At 50.3% G+C, this 11,588-nt stretch overlaps 2 protein-coding genes across 2 annotated transcripts; both read right to left on the bottom strand.

The window, feature by feature from the left end:
- Window positions 1–3,103: 3,103 nt before the first annotated feature.
- Window positions 3,104–3,577, bottom strand: IUM83_16758 (uncharacterized protein; the record flags this gene model as incomplete). The annotated part of the gene is made up of 1 exon (XM_067941663.1): window positions 3,104–3,577. The coding sequence occupies one exon, from the start codon at window positions 3,575–3,577 to the stop codon at window positions 3,104–3,106; it is 474 nt and encodes a 157-aa protein (XP_067781234.1).
- Window positions 3,578–7,258: 3,681 nt separating this feature from the next.
- On the bottom strand, window positions 7,259–7,774 carry IUM83_16759 (La-related protein 6; the record flags this gene model as incomplete). Its single annotated transcript, XM_067941664.1, has 1 exon — window positions 7,259–7,774. The coding sequence occupies one exon, from the start codon at window positions 7,772–7,774 to the stop codon at window positions 7,259–7,261; it is 516 nt and encodes a 171-aa protein (XP_067781255.1).
- Window positions 7,775–11,588: the final 3,814 nt, after the last annotated feature.

Here is an 11,588-nt window from a genome sequence, read left to right on the forward strand (position 1 = left end):
TAATACAGAGTAACCTTTCGAGATTTTGTGAGGGGTACTATTAAATAGTGCCCGGGGTATTATTCCGTAATTTCCGTTACATGTACAGTCTTATAGTACAGTATCTCGCGGGAGGCGGGATGGGACCAATCAGAGCTATTTGCTGCAGGCCGAAGTGGAACGCATTAGGGATGACACCCTGGTGGTGACAGGCCTTCTATTTGGGGTCATTTCTTTTTTTTTTTAACTATAGAAGCCTGTCGGGTAGTTTTGCTAGTCTTGCCGCTCTGGAGCCTTCCGGCTGTCTTTGCAATGCAGCTCTGCGTAGAGTTGATGTAGCTTTTGTCGTAAAATGTATAAGGTTGTGTTGTGTTGGACTTGTTTTGCTGATGCGAGCGCTGACCGGGCTGGCTTGGCTCATTGCACTGCAAAGAAACAGTCTAGTGGGTGAATGGTGATATCGTCTCTCGTTTGCTGTTTTGACTGTTGTAGTTTTCTTCGCACTGGGTTATCCAAATTTTCCACAATAAGCAGAATCTGTGCTGTTTCCTCTGTCCACAACTTTTCAGCTATAAGGCCTTACCGAGTCGCAGAAGAGTTTCTTTTAGGGACGACACCTTTCTTGTCCCGCTGGGACGTTGTGTGGCACGGCCGCAGGATACACAAAATACGTGACGACGAACCCCACAACACAATAGAAAAATGCCTTGCTTACACCCGCGATGCGTTAAATGTCATTGCATCGAGCCGCCAGCCAGGGGAGCACACTAGAGCTACCGAATTTAGGGCCAATATTTTGCCAATATTTGGTTGTTTTACAGAAAAACACCAAATATTGACCTTTAGGCCAATATGCACAAATGCGTTAGGGTTATCAAACATATGGCGGAGGGTGTGTGTGAAACCAAACTCGCTGACTCGAGTCAAACTGTCGGTTGCATCCAGAAGGGTGCGAGCTGCGCCACAAGTTTCCGGTCCCTGGGCATGTTCTACTTACCTTGAGCTCTTCAACGAGGCCATTCACGCGTTTTAAGGCCTATTGTTGGATTAAATAGAGCTTTTGGATGTTCCGCATGGCTTCTCTTTGAGTTTTTGAGTGTCGTGACCCCCGTCCTTCATAGAAAGGCCTAAATTCGGTAGCTCTAACATCGTCCAGTACCTCAGTGTCAGCTGCAGGGCGTCATCACAAGCGACCGAGCCAAGCGTGAGTCGATCGCAACAGCAGTGGGGCGAGCGAGGCCTCAAGTCGCACGAAAACAGAGGCTGGCATTCGATAACATGCACCAAATTGGCTTTGAGCAACGCCAGCAGCAGCAAATCCACCAATATACCTCTTCCAAGCTTCTTCTGAGTGTAAACGCAATGCGGCGACTGGTAGCCAGTGGCTGTATCGTCTCTAGCACAAGGACGGAGGTCCTGGGCCCGGCAAGGTCGTCCCGCACTCTTGTGGGGCTGGCTCTGGTATACCCTTGGCGGATTGCTAGACGTCCCGCTATCAGTCTTCTGAGGTACTTTGCCCGCCTCGAAGTCGGCCAATGTATCGAAAAGTTCTCAGTGAACGACTGATAATACGTCAACCAAGATGACATCAGTTCCTTGGTTTTCGCACGACGAGTAGTCCACAGGAATCCGCTGATGCGCCATGGTTCTCAAAATCAGGGAATCTGAAATGTTCAAATATCTTGATCACCATTCTACCGTATGAACGACAACAAGTGATGATTCGAAAGCTTAAACAACGTAGGAACGACATGAATAGACACGATTATGTGGTGGCAGATTACGGGGGATTGTTGTATGTGGAGCCATAAGCGAAGCCCTAGCTGGGACTCGTGGCGTGTTTCCTTTAGTTTTTGAACACCAGCTTTGGTGACAACTACTTCATAATCGTTCTACTCATAATCACCCCCAGGACTGAAATCCCTTGTAGCATTTTATGTGTCGAATGTTTCAAGATCCATTTGTGTTCGGCACTTACTAGTGATATCGATGGACGCTTGGTCGTCGGGCAAAGGTCATCGGGGGATGAAAGAACTTGATCGGGAGCACGAGCATAGTCACTATGATAACTGAAACGATCGCGACAATTGCTGGAATCATGAGAGAGAACGCGGGGATCAACATCAACGCGTTCATGACAGCTGAATTCTGAGCCATCGTGGTGTCCGTTTGCTAAGTGAGCTACAATCGGGCCGCTTGCTAGATAGAACATGATTTCTACCCAGAGAAGTGCTCACAGTTGGCTACAAACCCGAGCTGGAACAAGTTGTGAATTATTTTTCCTTCTGTACGAAGAACCTTATTCGATTTCGCTAGCAATTACAGGTACTGGGTACTTCTCACCGAGCCATGCTTCAGAAAATCGCCTGGTCTAGTGGAGTCGCCTGAAAAGTCACACTTAACCTCCTGACCAAACTCAGCAGTGAAGATGTCGGGGCAGTTCACTTGCAGGAACAACTGCATGTCGAACTGGTCCTGTGAGCGGAACTCAACCTGATCCTGCGTAAGAGAGAGATGCGGATAGTTTGACCGCATCCAACACGCAACTCGCAGGTGTCCGTTGCACACAGCGCTGATAAAAGCTCGGGGTGTGCATCCTTCAGATCGGTGTGCGCGCAACCACTTGAGAACGTTCAGACGACCACTTCGAGCAGCATGGTCCATAGCTCGCTCGGAGCAGCCAACTTCAGTGTTTGCGTGCAGCCATTTCACAACATCCAAGTCTCCGTTGGCCGCGGCGTTGTCCATAGCTCTCACTGTGCAGCGGGCTTCAGTGTTTGCGTGCAGCCACTTTATCACCTCAAAGTGTCCATTCCCCGCAGCATGGTCCATGGCGTTCGTCGAGCAACTTTGGTAGCGATTGGTATGAAGCCACTTCAAGTCCTCTAGATGGCAAACGGGCTATCCGCTCTCGACCACCAAATATTCGTCGGCTCATCCCGTTGCCGTTTCGGAGTCGTCTCGCGAGAAGTGCACGGGTGCATTGGAGGAGCATCCTGGACGTGCAGGAACTGTAGAATTGCCAGATGGCCGTTCTCCGATGCTGCAACCACTGCATTCTCGATCGAGTCGCGATTGGAGTATATCCATGATGAGCAGCGTTCCAATAAGTGTTTCGCGCACTCTAAATGACCCCCTTCATTGCGTTGAACAATGCATATGCGTAGAGGTCGTTGCAACCGAGGTCGCAGAGATAATCCACAAGCTCAACACTACCATTCTCCACCGCTTTGTGAAGAAGATCATCGAACATATAATCGTATTTCATGCTTGCACATGCATCAGAGCCCAACGGCTGCTTCACCATCCACTTGACCATCGCGAAGTTACCACGACTACACGCAAGTCGGAGCGAAACTTCCCATTGTATCGGCCATTGCGTGATCTTCCGCCTCTTGTTCCTCAACCGCGCAACCCGTTGCATGAGGTCGAGATTGCCACGCAGAGCCCCTACGACGATGGGCATGGCTCCGAGGTTCTGGTTCTTCTTCACATACCCCTTCTCCAGCAACCACTCGATTGCTTCAGGTTTGGCACTCTCGTTAATGTATTCCAGTAGTTCGAAGTCCTTGGGCTTGAGACTCTCCGCGAACTCCATGGCGCCGTCGTTCGCTGCGATGGCTACAATGTGATGCAGTTCTTCCTCTGTACTCTCATACGGCGTGTACACCTGCAACCACCGGGCTGCGTCATAGTGACCATTACGAACAGCGACTTGGATGGAGTTACCTCCCACCGGACCACGTTGCCAGGGCCGCACCAGTCGTCAGGTAGGTCGGGGACACTTTCAAACCAAGTCTTCTCCACCCTCGCCGTAACTCATTTGCACGATTTCGCGGTTGAAGGTCCACCCTGCGTCATTGTTGAGCATGAACTCCAGCACCGGGACGTGACCACCGCTAGCAGCTTCTTTCACCGCCTCCGACGGGACTTCGCAGCCTGTGAAATGGGCGAACAGCTATTGGATCACTTTCAAGTCACCTCGACCCGCTGCAACTTGCGTCGCCTTGTGGAACTGCCACTGGTAGTAGAGCGGCTCGGACCGCAGGAAGTTGCACAACGTCCACCCTGGTGTCCTCGTGTCCTGCTGGAATCCCAGACCCAGTCTAACAAGGTGATGAGGCCCAACTTGCAGGCGTCGGTCAGGGAAACACTCGAGCATGGACCGAGGTAACTCGTGATAATACACCCGATATGAGGGAGTCCGGCGACTTCTGGTTGTTGGTGTAGTGCAAGTGCCACCACGAGGAGTTGAAAAGGTGCCATTTCAGTTGCGCCGGAAAGTGTAGATTAGATGCCAGCCATTCTACACATTCGAGTTTCATTGGCGGATATTAGTTTCAGCCAATCGTGGGTGACGGTAGCATGATTGATATGTCTTCGAATGAAAGCAACTTTGGCTACTTTTGCTAATAGATCTTCGGGTCGAGGCTATGCTTCTCCTCTTTTGGAACAACTTTTGAATTGTCGAAATTATTGAACTAAAATTCGATTTGCTCTTAATTCTGTCTGCTGAGATAGGTACTATAGTGTCTTTCATTTGTTTGAGATGCACCGCTATCACGTTTAGCCCTTGATCTCGATGGTGCGCCTTGGGTCGAATTGCCAGAACGAGTCTGCATGGGTTCACATAGAGCGCTCTCGATACGTCATTCTTCCAACGGTTCTCATTGCGCTATGGCCTCTGATCTCGTGCTCATTGCTTCTTGTGGGTTACTTAGGATGGTAGCATGCGTTGCACGACAGGGGGCCATCGAACAGCGCAGAGCAAAACCTTCACCGAAATTCGGACGATCGCGAACGTCACGAGAGCCACGGTTGTGATGAGCGCAACAAATACACGAAACAGGACGAATCGCCGCGCTCTTCGAGTCTGTGGGTGTATGGCAGATCGGACTGCTCTACCACATAGCCACAGGTTCAGGTGCTTGGGTAGAAGGAAGGCGAAGCGCACGCATTTCGCGATAAACAGCACACGTCGAACAACCAAACTCGCAAGGTGATTCTGCAACATGGTGAATACTTGAGACACGACGCGAGGGACTCTCTTCTCTTTTATCTTGTTATTTTATAAAAGTATCCATGTATTCTCTAGTGCCTCGTCGTATCCGGCGTTTATGTAAAACTATAGCACGGACCACACATGAACCTGTCTTTCTTCAGTCGGGGGGTCCCAGGTAGTTCTTTTCTAGCTAGGCCTGAACAAGGAAGTCACTGCCTTCGAAGTGTTCGCCCGCCACTTCACTCCTGGTGCTACGCCCAAATTCTGGGGTGAATAATGTTGTGTATGAATCAAACAACTTGTCGGAAGGATGGAGCCACAGTCGGTTGTGTACAAATTCAGGAAAGTGCTTGCGTAAGTAGATCATAACTCCCAAGATGGCCCAAGAAAGCTCAAGATCAATGCTCGGACGTGAGGAAGAGCACCAACATCTGCATGATGCGGCAGGACTCGAGACAGCGCGAAGCTGCATTATCCAGATCAGTTATCTTGGAAAATGGCTGGAACGTCGACCTGGGATGTATTATTTATCCAGGCACGCTCGCATTACCATTGATAATACCAACGGTACGATAGATACTGGGGAAGACGTAGACATTACCTAGTTTGATTCAAGAGCATGCGCTTTCGCCGTCGCTTCAAACAAGGACAATTTTCTTTCAGAAAAATGAAATGGCAGTCCGTTTGTGATTTTCGACACCACATTATCTAAAAATGTTCCAGCGTGATGCAACTTTCGAAACCTCGTTAATCCGTTGTACAAGCTCGTTCATTGGGATGTGAAACCGCTAGCCAAGTCGTCACAAAGTCTACTTCAGCTTTATTAATGTTCATTTCTTTCGATTAGAGCTAAATGGTGGTCCAAAATAGCGTGTCGCTCTCTTCAGCAGGTTCGCCCGGATATTTTTCATCCAACCAGCGGTGAACCAGAAAATCGCTGCTGTCGGCTTGCTCGCCTGAAAGATCGCTCTTCGTGCCACGTGCGAACTCTGGAGTGAATAACGTCGGGTAGTTCACTTCCAAAAACAGCAGGGTATCAAATAAATTTTCTGGGTAGATCCACAGTCGGTTGCGGCCAGGAATCAACTCGGGGTAGACCTTCCGAAGCCAATGAGCGACTCGTAAGTTTCCATTAGCAACTGCGTGCTCAACGGCTTTGAGAGTGCAGCCCTCTGATCGATTTGTGTGCAGCCACTTCACCACTTTAAGTCGATCTTGTGCCGCACCCGAATCTATTGCAAGTGACGTACAACCGGTCGATGTGTTTGCGTGGAGAAATTTTACTACATCCAAGTGGCCATTACGTGCTGCGTCATTCATTGCCTTTGTTGTGCAACCATCAAAGTGGTTGGTTCGAAGCCATTTCACCACTTCGAAGTGCCCATTGGCTGCTGCTTCGTCAAATGCTTCACGCACTGAAGCCCACCAGTAGATCGTTTGCTCTGTCAGTCTACGCTTTGTGTTGTTTTCCTGTGCAAAAAGCCAAGGGGGTAGTGACGCTTCCTGGTCGTGGATAAACTTCAGAATTTCCAAGTGGCCATTACTCGCTGCAGCTTTTACAGCATCACACGCTGAGTGGAAGGTGTGGTACACTGGCGTATGCTCAAGCAGCCACTTCATACACGACAAGTGGCCTTTGCGAGCGGCTCCCACCATAGCAGAGGCATTCTCATCCGTAAAACCTTGTTTGAACAGATATTTCACAACTTCGACGCAACCACTTTCCGCTGCATCTCTGAGCAGATTAGTGAGTGTAAAGTCGTCTCCGTCTTTTAGACTCTTGCACACCTTTCGGCCTAGTGGTTGCTTCGTCAGCCACTCCACCATTGGGAGGTCGCCACGTGAACATGCGTCCGAAATGCTCCATTCCCACTGAGTCGGCCACTGAGTGTTCCTTTTTCTGGCATTGCGCAGCTCCGCAATGCACTGAGTGAGCTTCAATGCGCCACTACAAGCCGCCACCCTGAACCCCATAGCAGCCATTTCCTGGTTATTCCGTATGAGCTCTCCATGCCCAGCCTCCAGTATCCACCTCAAGGCTTCTGGTGTCGTCTCCGAATGCATATACTGCATGATTTTGTGGTTCGGCGGCTTCAGGGACTCAGCGAACGCAATCGCCCCAGCATTTGCAGCGACTTCCACGGTTTCCCACAACTCCCTCTCGCTTGATAGGTGCGGCGTGTTGTCATGCAGCCACCGAGCGATGCTGTAGAACCTAGCACTGGTGGCGTCCCGGATGGCGCGGCTGCCCCACCTCACGACATTGCCTGGGCCGTCCTACCCCGCAGGCATCACTGGGACGCTGTCAGCCCACTCATCCTCCACAAGCACCACATCTTTCACTGCGTGATTTCCCCCCCCCCCCCGTCCAGCATCGCGGTCCAGCAACAGCTTCAACACCGGAAAGTGACCCTTTTTCGCCGCCGCAGTCACAACCTCCGATGGAATTTCGAGTCCCGAAAAATGGTCCAACCACCAGTTAACCACCTTGGCGTCCTCTCGACCGGCGGCAACTTCCAGCGACTTTCGAAATTGCCACTCGCGGTAGAGAGGCTCCGAGCGGAGATAGTTGCACAGCGTCCACGTAGACGTCCGGACGACCACGGAATCTGCGCTGGCGTCCCACACCCAGTCCAGCAACTCGGTCGAACCAAATTTGCAGGCTTCGCACAGCGAGCGGTTCGGATCTGGACCTAAAAAGCTGGTGATTAACGGTCCGATATGTTTCAAGGCGGCGACACTAGGCTGCTGCTGCAGTACGAGCGTCACGACCTGGATCTGGAGCGATGGCATTGCGTCCTTGCCCTGATGTGGAAAATGACTGGCTCTGTATTTTGTGAAGACCAAAATAAAAAAAAAAACATTTATTTTGGGACCAAGTTATTTGGGTATACAGTACGTGTATACAATGTCGTAAGCTATTTTGTTAGACCACGGGGCTGGATTATTATCATTGTTTGGAGTTTAGCGAAGTCGAAACCATCAACGGTGGCGAACGCAGACAACAGACATCATTAAGAGATTTGAATCATTGAATCATCCAGCACTTGGAGCCGCGTTTTTTATAGTTCCAGCGGTGCATCTCTCCGAGCGATTGGCGTAGAACCACTTGACCACGTCGAGGTGACAACACCTAGCCACCATATCCACCGTATCATCGTAACACACTGCCACTCCGTTCGAGTGAAGCCACTGCGCCATCGATAAATGACCGCGAACTGCTGCTTTATGCGACGCGTCTTCGTTTATTCTTTCTGGTCGATTCGCGTGCAACAACTGCGCAACTTCTAGATGGTTCTCATTAGCCGCAGCAGATATTGCATTTGTTGCTCTTCTTCCCGGACGGTTTGCTAGCTTCTAACTCCCTCTAGCTTTGGCCTCGGATAGTAAATCGTCTGACTGAGACCACCATGCGTCGTTTGTAGTCAAAGAGATTTCGGCCCCAGCTTCTCTGGGGCTGAAATTGTGCAAGAATTTCACGATCTCTAAGTTCCCGTTCGCTGCTGTGAAATTTATCACGCAGAAAGTCGGTTTTTGTTGAGCACGTAAAAGTTGTTTTACCAGAACTGCCACGCATTTTAAGTGCCCATTGTGCATCACATTTTTAGAGGCTAATTGTAGTTGCACGCGACCTTCTGCTTGCAAAGGTACTGAACTACCACATGAAGACCATTTCTCGCGGCTGTCTCCACGACGGTATCCCTCCCTATATATGCATTTGGTTATCCACTGCAGACTCGCCAGTCACTGCACGGTTCCAAAAGCGCCGAAGGTGCATGCTGCATGCAATGCATCGAAACAGAAATTTTGACCATACTATTGCGTCATTTTCTCGAAAAGGAGAGTGTAATTGTAGAACTTGTTGTATCAAATCCAGACCACCAGTGTCAGCTGAATTTCGTATCGCACGCATAGCCAAGTCAGCATCGCGGTGAAGGTACCCACAATCCAGCATCCACTCGATGGCTTCCACTCGGGGCAATCTCCAGCATAATCAAGAACGCACCATCCGGGAGGAAGCAATAACTGCACAAGCTTGTCATTACATGCATCCATAGCGAACCGAACTGCCTCTCAGATGCCCAACCATTTTTATCTTGGGACGTATTTTCGCAGAGCCAAAGAACAATATCAAAACGTCGATTGCCACCGGCAAGCGATATGAAGTCGTGATTCCAATCTACAGTATATACCAACGCCAGAATTACCAGCAGTACATTCGGCGGGAATCTACCCATAAAAAAAAACGATTTTCGCTTGTTGTAATATTTGCGTATTCTTTTCCGACCGACTTATATATTCACAACGGCTTCAATACGTGTAAGTGACCGTTTTTTGTTGTTACTGTGGCGACTATGCGTTACAGCCCGAAAAATACGTAAAGAGGCATCTCACCATTTCCAAATGTCCTCGATTAGCAGCTATAACCAATGACTTTGAGAACTGGAACGAATAATAATGGGGATCCGAGTGCAGGTAGTTTGTGATACTCCATCGAGGCAGTCTATCTCCCACTTACGTGCAGCTGGAAAACCAGATCCAGTCCAATAGTTTTGATGGAGCCCCATGAGCAGGCATCATGGAATTTCGTAATGACCCAGAAAATGTCTTCGAGGTCACGATGCGCTGGAGAAGAACGAAGCACGACTTCAACAGATGTTACCATGTTTATAGACCACCTCCAGCTTGCCAAATGACATTTATTTCGGTAAAAAAAACATGTTTGTAGGTGTTTTTCAGGTACAGATTAAAACAAAGCCGTATCGCGGAGTGTTCAATTCGCGGTATGCGCACGGTAACGCCGTTCCAAGCCGATTTTTTAGCACCTCCAGGCGGCTTCGCCAAGCCTTATTACTTTTTCACGAAATGCTTCATTACGTTCAGACTGTATGGATAGTGAAGCAGTCCAGCCTCTCCGATCTGCGTCCAAGACGACAAAATGGACGATCTACGTGTCTCTCAGTTCTCGTTGCAGGTCGTGTCCTTCGTGCTCGGAAACCAGCCGATCACCTCAAGGGCGCCGGCAGCCTCGACGTGATACAGGACAAGCAGTACGCGGACCAGTTCGGCCAGACGCTGCTCAGCTTGTCAAGGTACTGCAAAGCCGGCTGTGACTGACAGCAGCTTCAATCACGACAGCCGCCTTCTCCTCTGCAGGCAGGTGATCGATGAGCTACACAACCGCAGCGAAATAGTTCTGCACACGGCGCTGGACGCGGCTGCTGCGTGGTGGCCAGCGGCCTGCTCGTCCGACGGTATTGACTTCGGCTGCGGCGGGGGATTTCTCCGACGTCGCGCAGTGGTTATTTGAGAACAAAGTGTCACGGAAGGCGATGGACAAGGCGGCTGGCAACAGACATCTGACATGGTGAAGTGACTCCCCGAGAACAGGTTCAAGTGCTCGGTAACCACCATGGAGCAAACGACCGGTGCAATGGCTCCATAAAATTCCAGGGCAGGCTACACGATAAACGCAATGGATCTCGCAGCTGGACGTGGTCACTTGGGCGTGATGAAGTGGCTCCACCGGAACCGGTCCGAGGGTTGCACCATGAAGGCCTTAACAAATGCTGTGGACCAGGGTCACGTTCGAGTGATGAGCTGGCTGCACGACCATTTCCCCGACTTCGCACCAAAGTCTCGCTGGAGCCACCGAACGAGTTTGAGATGGCGCTATCCCTCCGCGAACACTTTCTGAGCATGCTCCGTCACTCGACGATCGGTGTCTACGAAGACCGAAACAGTGATCTTATCCTGAACTGGTTAAACTAGCCAAGAGCAGACTTTTCAGCTAGAAATTCGGCCTTGCTGGTCGTGGGTCCTAGCCTGGCGCCTGTGGACATGGTTGAGGCAGCAGCGACAAATGGCCATGAACACATATTGGACTACTTGCTGGAGCATGATGCGGGTGCTGACTTACCATCTTTGTCGAGGGAGCCATGGGTGTCGACGAAGAAGCAGGGATGGAGAGAGTCCGAGCTTGCCAGAAAATTGGAGTGGTCCGGGAGAAGCTGTCACGTGGGGGGACCATTCGATGCTGTATGCTGTTGAGAACAAACATGCTGACGTTGCCATTTGGCTGTTTGAGCGATCTGACCTTGGGTTTGCAATTGCAATTGAAGCTCGTCGGATTATTCATGCAGCCTTGGCAACGGGATTTTTCGAAATGGCTGTCAAGATAATGACTCGAGATCGCGAAAACCGGGACGAGTGGCTACTCGAATACAGCTTCGATTGTCCTGCGCCCCACTGCATTGAAATGATGCTGGAAAATGGCTACTTCGAGCCTTTTGAACGGTCAGGGCTTCGTGCAATTCAGCCCTTAGCTCGTACTGGTCACCTAGAGCTCCTGCAGCGCGTTGTGCAGGTGTACGAGCCTCTCCCCACAGAGCGTTTTAGCTGGAAATATCAATGGTTGTGTGGGCTGGCAGACGCATGCATGAATGGCTACCTCCCGGTCATCAAATTTATGCTGGAGATCCCCTGGCACGTGAAGCATTCAAGCTCAGTTAACCAGGAGTAGGGCCCAACCACTTTATCAAGGCAGCTGGACAAGATTCGACCGAGGTGGTGAAGTATCTGTATGACCACGGGATCACTGACACGA

This window comes from Phytophthora cinnamomi (assembly GCF_018691715.1).
Source record: "Phytophthora cinnamomi strain GKB4 chromosome Unknown Contig119, whole genome shotgun sequence".
NCBI lineage: Eukaryota > Oomycota > Peronosporomycetes > Peronosporales > Peronosporaceae > Phytophthora > Phytophthora cinnamomi.